Genomic DNA, 16,506 nt, shown 5'->3' on the forward strand with positions numbered 1-16,506 from the left:
TAAAGCTTCTGAATTCAACTATTATTGCTATTAGACCACCACAAAACAGTTGGAAAAACTGAAAGGGGGAAGAATAAATGTTCTCCTTCTACATCCAACTACATTTTCTAATCATTTTTGCTTTTATTTGTTACAGAAGAGCAAATGGACCCAACAAGGGTTACGTGAATACCACCAGCGGGCAGTTTGTTCATCAATTGGAGAAAGATACAACCTATATGACAACAAGAATAATGAACATGAGACTTCTATATTCACATGAATTATGACCTGCCATTGGATGAGATTTGCTTCTTCATCTTGCACTTATCGCCAGCGAGGCTTCTCTTGTCTGTGTATCACAACAGCAAGAACAATGTCAAGCAAGGAGAAAAGAACATAATTTGTACTATATCTGAGTGAATAAAGAAGGCTCTTAGGGGCTATTTTTTAGAAATCTGACTAAATCGCCTTTCTTCAAAACTCCAGTTTTTCTTTTTCTTCTTCTTTTTTTTTTTTTTTTTTTGAGGGGGTGGGTTAGGGAGTTGAACTTGAATATCTTCAAAACTCCAGTTTTTCTTTTTCTTTTTTTTTTTTTTTTTTTTTTTTTGAGGGGGTGGGTTAGGGAGTTGAACTTGAATATGGAGCATTTTTCTTGCACCGTCTCCACATTCTGCTAAGAAGAGAGGATTTCTGACATGGGATTTAGATGACATGGCAACAAATCCACCAGAAAATCCCTCAACAAAATAAACTTTCGTTTGAGAATTTTTTAGGCTGAAAGAATCCTTGGTCTGCGACCAATGCTTTCCACAGATTCTTGTGAATTCCCAAAAAACAAACAACCTCTAAGCTCAATTTCAGATAAATACCTTGGTTTCTTCCCATCAAGTGATTGTTCACCAAATCGTGGCTTCCTCATGTTACATGATGAGTTATTTGTCCAAGATGAAGCCATCTACATAGATTTAATGTAAGAATTTAGGCTTCAAATTTTCAGTTTAATATGTAAAATGCACAAAAAGCATCCTAGATAATAATGGAATAGAAGTAAGATACATTCTAATGAAATATACCTTCTTCATTTCGGTTCTAACTTTGGCAGCCGCAGAGTTGGATGTTCCGGTATTGGTTCTTAGTTTTGCAACTGGAGGGGTGAAGATTTTGGTGTCAGCTTTGTGAACTTCTGTCACCCTTCCTTGATTTCTTCCCTGCAGAATAAGTTCCATGTCCATTTCAGCCAAACAAAACTCAGCAAACTCTTTTCACACCAGATATCAGGATGCCTTACGGTTTATATTTGCCTACCTTCTACCAATCTTTCAAATTTGGATAAGTTGACATAATATTAAAATCGAAAGGAAATCAAATTTCACTAGTGATAACATTATTAATGTGGAATGAAAGAATGTTAACAAACAACAAAAGGCTTATGCAAGATTGTACCTCTTTGCGTAGATTGTCTTTGATACTGTCATTGGACCTAACATCAGCACCACTATTGGAACTAAATTTACCGCACGGAGGAAGGTTAAGCGACCTGCATTTTCAGAAATGAAAGTTCTTAAATTCTGGAAGAAATAATGACATTTAGATTTCAGGATCTTGTTTAGCAATACATTAACCATTACACTGCATATTTCTAAAATATAAACATGAAGTCTAGATGATGCTCAATATTTTATGGGAGCAAATATGCGCCCCACCTTGCTTTTACTGGTCCGGGTACACAAGCACCTCTTCCCTTGAGACTGGTAGACTGCTCCCATGACACAGGTTTCTTTTTCTCTTCATGGCCGCTATATATTAGTCATGTGCACAGATAAACACCATAAGCATCTGAAAGCAGAACCTACCATTGTCATGGTTAAGCTGAAATAACCAATAAAAGCCAACCTTTTGATTTCTAATCTTCTGTTTTTCATGCTGCTGCTTATGACGGTAGCACCTCTCATCTTGAGACTAGTAGACTGGTTTTCCAATATCTGAGATTTCTTTTTCTCTTCATGACTACTACAATCAAAGATTGACATCGAGGAATGCCATAAGCATATGTACGAAGACCCTATTATCATGATTAATCTAAAATACTGTCAAATACCAACCTTTTGTTTTCTGAATATCCGTTTTTCATGCTGCCAGTCATGGCAGGTCCCTTAGAAATGCCCTGTAGACATCCCACGATCAGCATAGTGGATAAGAGGGGAAAGAACAAAAATAATAATTTGATTTTTCTTATTGTAATATTGATTCAGTAAGCCTTGTATAAAAGGGAGATTGAGTGTCAAACACCAAATTAACCAAAAAAACTGACTAAATTGTGGAGGAAAGCAAATGAAAACACACTGATGTCTTCTGGATTTGGAGGGAGAGTTGTGCCTTGAGCCTTCAAGACTATACAACCATAAGATGTCATAAATAGAGTTCATAACTGGAGCGACACACTTTTAAGACAAAAGAAGCACAAAGATAGAGAAAGCCTGCACTAAATCAGAGGAGCATCAATTATTAACAGATTACCTGAATATTCACTACATCCTTCCCCTTAACTGCTGAAGATGATTTTTGGTTTGAGGATTTGGAGATCACTTTAAGTTTACCTTCTCTACTTCCAGAAGGAACAGTAGCTCGTTTATCAGTTGCAAGAGAAAAAGGACGTGGAACGGTGACATTGGAGCGTACTTCTGTAAGTGGTCCATTGTAAGCAACAAAGGTAGACTTAGAGTTTCTCGAGACTTTATTAGCAGTTGCCTTGATCGATGAAACACCATTTCCAGACTTCACAGTTGTCTCTTGGATTGGATATTTCAGTCCTTGTGATGGTTTCTGTATGTTTGGATATTTGGGTCCATGCGATGGTTTTTGAATGTTTGGTTTAGTTTTGCTTTCCAACTTCGGACCATTTCTAGCTGGAACAGGGGGTTCCTATAAAAACATTAAGGAAGAACTGGTCAGAACCGAAACTTTGCGAACGAAAGTACTCTTATAATCAACAATGTAGAATTGAGACTACACACATTCAAACAAAGATACATCTGGAACAAGCAAGAAACTGAAAGCATGCAACAAATGGTTATTTGAAAATATTAACTTTACATGAAAAAATAATACCGAGTGAAATATCCAAACTTTGGATACTACCCTTGGGCCTTGAGTCTTGAACAAAGTATTCTTCAAATGTTCTCTTAACTAAACTTTCAATTTATGTTTGCAGATCTCATGGCCAGCACAAGATGAAAGAAGAACTGTATATGTAAATTTTGCATACCTTCAGCTTAGGAACTGATACACTGTCTATGTATTTCCTAACAGATGGAATAGCTTTTGGCACCATACGTTGAGAAGGTTTGAGCTCCACAACTCCAACTTTGGAATTTGTTAGACATGAAATTACTTCTCCAGAAACTATCTTAGGTGCAATATTTATGGCAGAGATGGTATTTTCCCTTAAAACCCCTCTATCATCATCATCACTAAGGTCTTGCTGTTCAGGCTCTTCAATGCTTACTGACGATGATTCATGTGCTGTTAAATCCATATCCAAGTGTTGCACTTGAGGAGGACAGATAGTGTTATCTGCCTCTTTACACTCTTCAAAGTTATTTCTGCATGAACCAGAATCTGACACTACTAACCCTGTATCTGAATATGCAATTTGAACTTCAATTGATTTGCTGCAATCTTTAACCACTTTCATGTGATATTCGTTTGGAGCTTCTTCTGGGTGAAGAACAACATCATCAGCTACCGCACCTCCAATATTTTCAAGTTGTGCTCCTGTTTCTTCTTCTTCTCCAGCTTGGCTTGAAATACTACTCTCACCACCATATTCCAATGTCATTTCCATTTGCTGGCTCTCTTGCAAAGCTTTCACGGCTCGAATTCTTTTGTAATGCTCTTCAAAGTAAGCTTTCTTTTTTGCAACTAAACCAGGGTTTTTGAATTTCTCGAGTTCCTCTTGACATTTATTAACGGTAAAGATTGATCTTCTTTCCCATGATGATGTCTCATATGCAAACCTTCCAAATGATATTGAATCATGATCAAGTATTTGGGAAGTTGAAATTTCCTGAAAACCAAACAACAATACAATTTGAGAGTAAGAAAAATAGAACTATAAATGACATTACAGTTAGTGTAAGGAAAGTGGATAGCAGAAAGTGACCATCAGGGGACAAAGCATATCAACACTATAAATGATATCATGACAATGAATAAATCTAAAAATAGCAACAATGATCTTATAATTGTACATGAGAAAGGTATCTCAATCAATACTTCCATTATATTATCAGTAGGAGCAAAATCCTGAGTTTTGTTTCTATCTTATCGTTTAATCTATATGCACAAATACATCGTAGCATCCTCATTTTAATTAACACTCATTTTTTGCACATGTTGTTTCTTAATTACCCAACATTCTAATCCAACCTTGAGTAAAAAAAGCTAAAACCTAAAAAAGAGAGAGCATTTGTTTGTACATGAAACGTTTGCTGAAAAAGGAACACGCAAATTCATAACAAAAAAAACTGAGAGCACAATCTATCCGATATATGCAGATAGTCAGAAATACCAGGATATTAGAGAATTAAGCAATTGAGCAATTAAGGATTCAAAAAACACCAGAGTTTACCTGGGAGTCGTCTTGACGAGGTATCTCCTCATGTGACCATCCACGATAAGCTTGATCAACATATGCTGTCATTTCGTCTCAATTTGCACAAACCCGATAATCGTATTAAACCCTCATTGGATCCAAAATCTGATGTTCCATTCTAAAAATAAAAAATAAATCAACAAAATTAATGCGAACGCTATAATCCAATAGGATACTTGTAGAGCAATATACAGCCCCAGGGAGGTAATGGGATGTTAAGCAGAAATGTAAATTATTGAATAATTGTTCTTTTTATACCAGAGAAATTTTAAAAAAATTTATAACTGTACTGCAAATTATCAGTCAAAAACATACGAAACCACAACATTGCAATAAACCTAGAGGAATTGAACAACTTTGCAGACAAGAAGACAAATGGCCGTTAACAATCAAATCTAGGGAACGGGGCTTCAATTCCCAGCCGAAACTCGACGAGCGAAGCATCACACTGTTATTTCTCAGGACTTCATAACGCAATTAATTACTAACAGTAATTAATAATATTCTACAAGGACTGGAAAAAAGATGATTGATGCTCCTAAAATTCTCTTCAGAAAAGAAAAAAAAAAGAAAATCTCTAAATCGAGCAACTAGAATCAAGAAGTACAGAAACTAAATTCTCGATCCCAGGGTTTAAAAGATGTAGTCTAGGGTTTCACCTGAAAGCGGCCGAGCCAAGGGGAAACGATGAACGAGGAAACAAACGGCAGGGATCCGACTGAGGGAAAAAATAAACGACGTTGAGAGAAAGAGGAGAGTAAATAAATGCACTAATTAGACAAAAAAAAAATTAAATGAAATGAAAGAGATTCGTACCTTACGAGCGCTGTGATGATCGTTGCGATGGGCGTGGGAGCGTATCTCTGCTTGCTGGCTGGGATTTTATCCTCTTCTTTGATTTTGGGAGTTTTGAAAGTGAGGGGAGAGCTTGCGTCTGGGTTCAGTGGGTGGTGCACGTGCTTTCGGGGAGTAATGGGGAGCTAGTGGCTTTCAGACAGGGGCACGTGAAGAGCCGAATAGAGACGTTGGATTTAGACTCATTTTTACATGTTTATTTATTTATTTATTTTGTTTTGTTTTTTGGAACCTTGTGTTGGTGGGTCCGGGTCGCAATCTAACCCGCTCTAGTCTGTTTAGGGCCCAATTTGATTTTGTTACGCCCGGATCAGTGTCATGGTGAGGAGCGGGAATTAGGGATGCTTTCGGTCCGGGTACGATTCGGATATGATGTTTATCATATCCATATTCGCTTACCCCATCTCAGATACGGATACAGATATACGTCAGTTAAAAAATTCATATCCATATCCGCTAAAATCGGATACGGTTACGGATATGGATGCGGATATATAAACGGATATGCATGCGGATATAAAAAGGATATGAGAAAACTAGATAGTATTAAGAAAAATATAGATAATGTGATACAAAGGAGTTCGTTAATATGTTTATTATGATTGAAAAGCTAAGATTAGACACATTGGTCGTCAATATTAACCACAAATCCATAATCTAAGAATCAAAACTATGGTAAGAGTATGACCAATATGTATTCGGATATTTCACTACAAAACCATATCCATAACCATATCCTATCGGTTATAGATTTGAGTAACCATATCCATATCGTAACAGATACGGTTACGAATATTTTTTCTAATACGGATACGGTTTAGCATCCCTAGTAGGAATCCTATCAGACCGCCTTGCAACGCGGGGGGCGTTATGAGCCATCGAGATTTCACCTTGTGGAGCGGTTTGGGTATTTACTGCCGCCCCACAGAGCATGAATCAATATGGTGNGACCACCTAATCCCCAGGCTAAACCCAATCCCACCTAAGCTAAACTCGACCCTGAGCTCATATCCCAAATCTGACTCCTAAATACCAAACACAACTAATAAAGGAGCGAATGTAGAGCGGCAGACGCGTTTTGCGACTGCCGTCTTTGTTTGGAGGAGCTTGTTTTTTCGACAAACTAGTTTCTAAGTTAATTAGCTTCTACATATTACCTGATCGGTAAAATATCAAATAAGCTAGCTAATATGCCGGTTTAAAAAGTTGTTATGCCTCGCCTTTTGAAAAAGTAGCTTATAAGCCACTTAGATAAGCTACCCAACTAAATTTTTATACGATTTTTATCATAAAATCCAAAAGCCACCAAAATCTAAAGTAGCTTAAAAACTTTTAAAAATAAGCCCCTACAAACCCTTGATAGCAGAGGTGCGAAAAATATCGGTGTCCACCGACATGTTCATATCCAATTGGATGTGTTTACCGGATGAGCTTTGCTACAGGGACCCAAAATATGGGACTAATAGGTGGGACAAGTGAGGTGTCCCCCTCCTATTAGATAATGAGTTGGTCATCATTAATGATGGTCAACTCATTATCCAATAGGAGGGGGACACCTCACTTGTCCCCCCTATTGGTCCCATATTTTGGGTCCTTAAGGAATTTTTCTTACCGGATATGCAGATATAAGATTGACATAGATTAGTTTTTGAAACTTTATGCGTACTTAGGGGCTGTTTGCTTGACAAAAAAAAGAAGGAAATCAAGGAATAGGAAACCTATTTCCTTAAAAAAATGTTTTATAGTTGTTTGGTTGGTTAAAAAAAGAAGGAAATTAAATAATAGGAGATGAGATGAGATGAGTTGTCACAATATTATTGGATAATGTGAGTGATTTTTTAAAAAAAGTTGTTTTGAGGTTGTTTGATTGGTTAAAAAAGAAGGAAATCAAAGAATAGGAAACCTATTTCTTATAATAGGTTTTTCTCTTGTGTTTGGTTCATTCTTAAAAATAGGAGATGAGATGAGATGAGATGAGTTGTCATTATATTATTGGATGATGTGACCCACACTTAAGGAAATCAATTTCCTTGTTTTTTTGGAGGAAATGGGTGGAGATGAAAGTTAAAGGAGATGAGATGAGTTGTCACCATATTATTGGATGATGTGATTGATTTTTAAATATGAGATGGGATGAGATGAGATGAGTTGGATAATGTGATGATAAAAATAATAATTTATTAGATGTTGGATGATAAAAGTAATATTTTATTAGATGAGTTGGATGATAAAATGATATTTTATTAGATGAGTTGGATGATAAAATAATATTTTATTGAATGTTGGGGTAAGTTTTAGGGATGGAAATGGTTGAAAATAGGAAATGGGAGATTTCCATGCTCCCATTTCCTATTCTTGGTTTTTAGGAAACCAACCAAACAGCCCCCTTACATTATTTGTTCTAGTCAACTTTATAATATAAATGACAGGGTATATCCCTTGTTTTTTGCTAAAAAAAAAAAATTTGTTCTAGTCAATTTTGACTACAGCAAATGTCACAGTTTTTCTTCCCCAAAGAAATTAAAGTCTACTTACTATTCCCAACAACCTTTGACAACAGCATTTATTACTATAGCTCTCTCTCTCTTTTTTCGTGAGTTGAATGTAAATTTTTTAAATGGGGTATAGATTGGAGTTTATATATCTGACGCTTGAATCTAATTACAAGTTAGAATAAATAATTAGAAAGGGAGTGAAGAGCATAAAGCCTACGCTTTTATCCATAGCAATGGGCAAATGACGTACAAGTTCTCATAGAAGAAGAGGGAAAAGGAAATTAATAGAAAGTCTAAATTTTCTAAAAAGGACATAAAAAGGATTTAAGTAATACATAAATCTGAAGCAAACCCTATCCATTTGTGGGCAAATATATCGCCTTAAGATTTAGGATTTGGATCTTCTACTCATCTAAACAAAATCAAAGGCACAATAACATGTGCATGCGACGTGATCACATGCATCGCCATGTGTGCATGACGTGAGAATATTACGAATTGTTGAATGAAGCATGTGAGTTCATCTAATCTCTTGATTAACCTAATCTTTTTATTGTTTAAATTAGCCATATGCACCTATGAAGGTACTGAAGAAAAAGATTCTGAAAAAGAACAAAAAGATCACACAAAAACCCACGTGAACCCCTTCATGTATTCCAAGCAAGGAATTAGGCCTGTTTGTCAGAGGGTCAAATTCATAAATCTTCAACTTCTATCTTATTGTTAGTCATAATCACAATTATGAAAACATTTAAAAAAAAACCCATAGTTACTATCAGTTTGACCCAAGTGATTAATTTTTACAACAAAAAGCTGTAAAGATATCGGACGAAAACCATTATAATTCAAGTAATTTATAATTTAAAATACTTACGTAACAAACAACCCGACCTAAATATAAAATTAATCAAACTCTAAAATGCATATGCACGAAACTTCTTCGCCAATGTTGTATTAGTTCATAAGCAACTTGACAATTACACCTCACCAACTGATCACAAGGATTTTGACGTTAAGGCTATACACGTAGGAGCTATTATGTTTTGGATCAGGCTAACTTGTGAGAAATTGTTTTAAAAATAAAAAATTCTCCATTAAACAGACGAAGGATGATTTTTTTTTATAAAAGAGAACTATTTATAGTTGGACTGTAGCCGTAGGAAAAGGAACAAGTAATTTTTCTTTAGTTTTTTTTTTTCAAAGAAGAGAGCTCATGCCCAAAATGGGCAAAGTATTGATTATGTTCAGAATTGGATATAGTTTAATTAAAGTAAGATAAGGACCTCCATGGCTCTCACTCTTTTTTTTTTTTGGGAAAGAATTGGCTCATTTTCAATCTATATCTATATCTATACTATTTTAAAAAGAGGATTGGATGTTAAAACTTTTAATTTTCTTTTTTGCCCTCTCAAATTTTGATAAAATTTAACTATGTTATTATCTCTAATTAATCTTTTATTAAATAAATATAACCTTTTATTAATTATGCACCTCATCATCTTCCTAAATGATTATAATTATCAATAATATTATAAATATTAATTATTTAAAAATAATAAAATAAAATAAATTATAAAATAAGTTATTAGTAGTAACCAATTAAATTATAATAATTATTATTTATAAATTATAATAAAATAATTAAAATAATAGTATAAATAGAACATACAATATATTACTAAATACTATTAAGAATTATACTATAATTTAATGAGTAATAAAATAAATAGAATAAATTTTGAATCACATAAATAGTATAATTATTTTAATAATATCAGGTAAATTACGAATTACACTATTAATTTAGTATTATATTATTAAATAAATTAAAAAATAATTTAATATTATTTTTAGAGTATTTTCTCAAAGATTATTACATGATACTGAATAATCTATACTTGGTAATAGGGGTGCATTCGGTCCGGATACGGCTCCGAAATTATAATAAAATAATTAAAATAATAGTATAAATAGAACATACAATATATTACTAAATACTATTAAGAATTATACTATAATTTAATGAGTAATAAAATAAATAGAATAAATTTTGAATCACATAAATAGTATAATTATTTTAATAATATCAGGTAAATTACGAATTACACTATTAATTTAGTATTATATTATTAAATAAATTAAAAAATAATTTAATATTATTTTTAGAGTATTTTCTCAAAGATTATTACATGATACTGAATAATCTATACTTGGTAATAGGGGTGCATTCGGTCCGGATACGGCTCGGATATGATGCTTATCATATCCATATCAACTTACTCATCTCGGATACGGATACAGATACGGATATACCTCGGTAAGAAAATTTTATAACCATATCCGCTAAAATCGGATACAGGTACGGATATACATGCGGATATATAAGCGGATATGCATGCAGATACAAAACAGATATGAGAAAACTAGATAGTATTGAGAAAAACATAGTTCATGTGATACAAAAGAGTTAGTTAATATGTTTATTATAATTAAAAAGTTAAGATTAGACATTTTGATCATCAAAATTAACCACAAATCCATAATCTAAGAATTGAAACTATCGTAAGAGTATGACTAATATGTATTCGGATATTTCGGATACGGATACATATATTTCACTACAAAACCATATCTGTAACCATATCCTATCGGTTATAGATTTGAGTAAGCATATTCGTATCCTAACGAATACGGTTACGGATATTTTCTCAGATACGGATACGGTTTAGCACCCCTACTTGGTAATGATTGAAAACTAACATTTTTACCAAAAATTATTCAATATTAATAATAGTACTATTAAGTGTTAATGATAGTATAATAAAAATTATGAAATATTTATAGTACTAAATTATTTAAGAACATAGTTACAAAATTAAATTAGATAAATATTTTTATAATATATAGACAATATACTTATTTTAATATTATTATTTGAACTAAGAATTATAATATTAAATAAAGTAAATTACAGTAAGCCATCATGAACTTTCAACATTTTGCAATAAATGGACCCTATGAACTTTTAAAATCACACTAAACCTATAATAACTTTTTAGAAAAAGCCCTCAATGTCTTTTAGATAAATTGCACCAAACCCCTAATAACTTTCAAAATGTATTTTTATGTCATTTTCTGGTTCTAATTTATAGGAATTATTTGCAAAATTCAGAAATTTATTAGAGGTCTTCTTTAAAATAGAAAAGTCATTAGGGTTTTAGTGTAATTTTGAAAGCTCATAAGAGCTTAGTATAATTTACCCTATTAAATAATTATAATGAGAAATAACTATTATAATATGTTACAGATATTAAGTGTAACTTGTTGGATTAAATCTATTTATGGGCATATATGTTATATTAGTGTATAATGCTATATGTAAAGTTAACCACTAAAGTGATCAATTATTGAATTGGGTTAATGGTATTAATTTAAATCATGAGCTAATTGTGTAGATACCAGATTGTAATTCTAATTTTATGAGGGGCTAAATTAGAAAACTGTAATATCTATAAATAAGGGGTTATGATTCCTAATCTAGGGTTACATTCTCTATTCTCTTAATCCCCGTCTAAAGAGAAATCCAAAAGAGACCCTCAAGATTAGAAGATCAAATCCTAATTCAGATCCGTGCAAATCTTCATGGATTCAGATATTTCTTCCGCTCTTCTTGTATTTCATCTCTTTGAATTAATCACGACTATTTTAGATCGAAATATTACAACAAGTAGTATCAAAGCCATCGTGATTAATTCTTAAGGATCTAAGATTAATATTAATAAATTAGGGTTTTTTATCTTAATTTGTTTTCTTAAGAACTGTTGCACGCATGAACAATAACGAATTTGGATTCAGATTTTATGCTGCACTGTAGCATGCATGTTCTTGGTCTCTCTCTGTCGTTTGTTGATCTGGATCAAATTCTTGATGCAGACCTTGTTCAAATTCCTTTCTTTGTTCGATCTGGATTAAAACTTAGATCGTATGCAAATTTTCAACTCTTCAGTTGTTGTATCTGGTTTATGGATTAAATTCAAAATTGAGTGCAACAAAATTTGGTTTTTTTTGTCTGTCGATCACTTAACTCCTTACCGGCGATGTATTGCTAGCGGCCCCACTGTCAAAGGAAGACAGTGGCGGCGGCAATCAGGAAACCCTAGGGTTTCGAAACCCTAGGGTTTCGAAACCCTAGGGTGCGGGAGCTTAAGCGACGACGACGATGATTCACTTTCGAAATCCTAAGGGGTGGAAAAAGATCGTACAGAAATTAGGGCACATGAGCTTACTTGATTTCAGGCGAGCCTCGTCGGCAACGTTTGCAGGCGAGGTTGGATTCTTTGCTGTAGGCGAGCCTAACTCAGGCGAGCCTCACTCCGGCAAGCATCTTTTAGGCGAGCCTCATCGGCAACTCTACAGGCGAGCTCGAAGCCTAAATCGGGTGAGCTCGAGCCTAATTCAGGCGAACTCTAGCCTCAGTCGAACTCGATTACAGACGAGCTTAGAAAGCTCGATTCAGGTGAGCTTCGAACGCTCAATTCAGGCGAGCTTAGGGCTCAATTACAGGTGAGCTTCGAACGTTCGATTCAGGTGAGCTTCAAACGCTCAATTCAGGCAAGCTTAAGGCTCGATTCAGGCGAGCTTCGAACACTCAATTCACGCGAGCTTAGGGCTCGATTACAGAAGAGCTTCGTGATTTTGGCTTACGTTTGGGAATTTTTGGTGAGATTGGTCGGCTATAAGGGCAAGGCTGCAGGCGATTTTCTCTGAGAAATCACAGTCCGAAACCCACTTAAGAATTTTTTTAGTTGGGCCTTTAACTTATTAAGTTTGGGCCTGTAATTAATAGGACTATGAACTTATTTATGTTTTGGGCCTATTTCAATTAAGTTATGTATTATTTCAACTCCTCAAATAATTAATTAAGTTGTAGTGCCATATTAATTTATGGGCATGTCTATTGTTAATTAAAAAAGAGAAATCTATTTTAATTGCTCAAGCAAAGTTCAGAATTTCATTTGGTAGTTAATCAATTATTTAATTCAAATAATATGACAATACGGTAGTAAGTTTGTCTCTCATTTCAAATTGATTAATTGAAACAAGAAGTTGCCAAAGTAACCTCTCTTGTATAAATTGTTCATAAAGGATGTTAGATGTTTGTGTGTATGTTTTTTATGTAAATATTTAATCGGCCCAAAGGAATGTTAATATTTATTTAGACTGTATATACATTTGCGATGATAAACGTGTGACAATTATAAGGTTTACATATGAATAATGAATCCAGCCAAAGATAGTTTCATTGTTTGACAAGAATTATTGTTAGTGTTTGATCACTGCAACAATGTATCACTTGTAATTAATATTACCATCCAAAAACTTGATATTAATGTTGTACTAGATATCTTGAGATGAGATTTGTTATTATTTGAACTTTATTGATTACTAATTATAGTTAATAACTTGAATATCTTATGTTTATTTTAGTTAATTCATATACTGCAATAATTTTTGCTAACATCAATTTAATTCTCATGCTCAATGGGATAAATTTCAAGGTTTGGAAAGAGAACATTCTAATTGTTTTTGGCTGCATGGATCTAGACCTTGCATTAAGAACTAAATAATCCCAACTTCTCACTGCGAATAGCACTCTTGATGCAAAGAAGGAGTATAAGCAATGAAAGCGTTCAAATCGCATGAGTCTAATGATTATTATTAAGTGCGACATTCCAGAAGCCTTCAGGGGCATAGAATCTGAAGGGATTGCTAAAGCTAAAGATTTCATTGCTAAAATTGAGAAGCGTTTTGCTAAAAACGATAAAGTAGAAACAAGCACGATTTTAGCTCGCTTGATTTCGATGAAGTATAAAGACAAAGGAAATATCAGAGAGTACATTATGGAAATGTCTCATATTGCTTCAAAACTTAAGGCACTTAAACTCGATCTATGTGATGAGTTATTGGTGCATCTGGTTCTGTTGTCTCTTCCTACATAATTCAATGTTAGTTATAACTGCCAAAAGGAGAATTAAACTCTAAATGAGCTCATTTCATATTGTGTGTAAGAAGAAGATAGGTTAAAGCAAGATAAGACTGAAAGTGCTCATTTGACTTATACATCTAACGATAAGGACAAGAAAAGAAAGAATGATAATGAAGCTGCTAAGGGTCCAGTTCAAAAGAAACAACATAAGGATAATCAGGGTTGTTTCTTTTGCAACAAGTTTGGACACGTAAAGAAGAATTGTACCAAATATCACGTCTGGCGTGCTAAGAAGTGTATGTTCCTTACTTTGGTCTATTGTAAGGTTAATTTAGCTTCAATACCTAGAAACACTTGGTGGTTAGACTCTGGTGCTACTACTCACATAAGTATTTCTATGCAGGGTTGTCTGAGCTACCGAAAGTCAAGTGATGGTGAAAGACACATCTTTGTGGGCGATGGACAATCGGTAGACGTAGAAGCAATTGGGAACTTTAGGTTGCTATTAGGAATTGATTTTTATTTAGATTTGAAAGATGCTTTTGTACTATCATCTTTTAGACGGAATTTGATTTTTGTTTCTATATTGGACAAATCAGGTTATTATTGTTTATTTGAAAATAATCAATTCAACTTATCTTTAAATTCAAATGTTATGGGAACTAATTTCTTGAGTACTTATAACAACCTATATTTGCTTGATATTGTTGCTTCTTATAATAAAAAATTTCATGTGGAATCACGTGGTACTAAGTGTAAATTAAATAAGAAAATTTTAGCGACATTATGTCATAAGCGCTTGGGTCATATCTCAAAAGATAGAGTTGAGCGTCTTGTGTCAGATGACATTTTAGATTCCCTTGATTTTTTAGATTTTGATGTATGTGTTGAATGTATCAAGGAAAAACATACCAAAGTTAAGAGATTAGGTGCCAATAGATCTTCAGAAGTCTTAGAATTTATACAAATAGAAATTTATAGACCATTCCCTACGACGTCATGGAATGGTCAATAATATTTTATATCATTCATAGACGATTACTCACGTTATGGGTATCTATATCTCATTCATGAAAAATATGAGTCTTTGAAAGTGTTCAAAGCTTTTAAAGCTAAAGTTGAGAATCAACTCAACAAAAGAATTAAAACTGTTTGATCTGATCGTAGGGGTGAGTACTACGACAGATATGATGGTTTAAGTGAACAACATTCAGGACTATTTGCTAAATACCTAGAAGAATGCGGTATTGTCCTACAATACACTATGCCAGGGTCACCTAGCATGGATGGTGTAGCTGAAAGACGAAACAGGACTCTTAAGGATATGATAAGAAGTATGATTACTCATTCTTCTTTACCAGAGTTATTCTAGGGAGAAGCATTAAAGATAGCAACTTACATTCTGAACAGAGTACCAAGTAAAGCAGTTATAAAAATACCTTATGAGCTTTGGACTGATCGAAAGCCCAGTTTAAAGCACTTACATATTTGGGGATGTTTAGCTGAGGCAAGGCCTTATAGGCCAAATGAAAAGAAATTGGACTCCAAAATAGTATGCAGCTACTTTATTGGTTACGCTGAACGATCTAGGAGCCATAAGTTTTATGATCCCACACTCGGGACTATTTTTGAGACGGGAACAATAACATTCTTTGAGGATATTGTGTTTGGGGGGAGAAATAAGGTTAGAGACATTGCTTTTGAGGAGGAATTTGCTTCAGACCCAATCCATACTGTCATTTTTGACAATATTCAGGTTCATATACCTATTATTGATCAAGATATAAATCCGGAACCTCAAGAATACAATGTTGAAAAACTCTCTGTTCTAGAAGAAAAAACTCAACAACTTCAAGAACCAGTGTCATTACGAAGATCCATGAGAGAAAGGAGATATGCTATTCTAGATGATTATATTGTATTTCTCCAAGAACATGAGGAAAATAATAGAATGGTGAAAGATGATCCAATCAACTTCCTTCAGGTCATGAAAAGTTCTAACTCTCAAAAGTAGAGTGATGCCATGAATGGAGAGTACAGGTCTATGCAAGACAATAAAGTTTGGGAACTTGTTCTATTGTCAGAAGGTACAAAACCAATTGGTTGTAAATGGATATTTAAAACCAAGCGGGATGCAAATGGTAACATGGAGAGGCATAATGCACGTCTTGTAGCAAAATGCTATACTCAAAAGGAGTGCATTGATTATACAGAGACTTTCTCTCCGGTTTCGTTAAAAAACTCTTTCAGAATAATAATGGCACTTGTTGCTCACTTTAATCTTGAGTTACATCAGATGGATGTTAAGACTACGTTTCTCAATGGGGACATTGATGAAATGATCTATATGGTACAACCAAAAAACTTTGTGTCAGAAGACCCAAAGAATATGGTTTACAAATTAAGAAAATCCATCTATGGACTCAGGCAAGCTCCTCATTGTAGGCTGTCTAAAAATCACAATAGATAGTTGATCCCCCATCAAACACCGATGATGGAAGTTATACAATCTGACGATATCCAGAAGGCATACA

At 33.9% G+C, this 16,506-nt stretch overlaps 1 protein-coding gene across 3 annotated transcripts; it reads right to left on the reverse strand.

Annotated features, from left to right (window-relative positions):
- LOC109830180 lies at positions 1-5,583 on the reverse strand. Of its 3 annotated transcripts, none has more exons than XM_020397357.1 (11): positions 5,453-5,583; positions 4,613-4,754; positions 3,248-4,048; positions 2,500-2,904; positions 2,085-2,146; positions 1,876-1,992; positions 1,686-1,778; positions 1,426-1,519; positions 1,056-1,190; positions 852-937; positions 1-331 (listed from the first exon to the last, which is right to left on the reverse strand). In XM_020397357.1, the coding sequence occupies exons 2-11, from the start codon at positions 4,682-4,684 to the stop codon at positions 307-309; spliced, it is 1,890 nt and encodes a 629-aa protein (XP_020252946.1). In that variant the 5' UTR covers positions 4,685-4,754; positions 5,453-5,583; the 3' UTR covers positions 1-306. The 3 variants fall into 3 exon arrangements, with proteins under 3 accessions (XP_020252946.1, XP_020252948.1, XP_020252947.1); XM_020397359.1 differs by having other exon boundaries at positions 1,876-1,989; positions 5,453-5,582; XM_020397358.1 differs by lacking the exon at positions 5,453-5,583 and adding an exon at positions 5,296-5,348.

Source organism: Asparagus officinalis, chromosome 2, assembly GCF_001876935.1.
Source record: "Asparagus officinalis chromosome 2, Aspof.V1, whole genome shotgun sequence".
NCBI lineage: Eukaryota > Viridiplantae > Streptophyta > Magnoliopsida > Asparagales > Asparagaceae > Asparagus > Asparagus officinalis.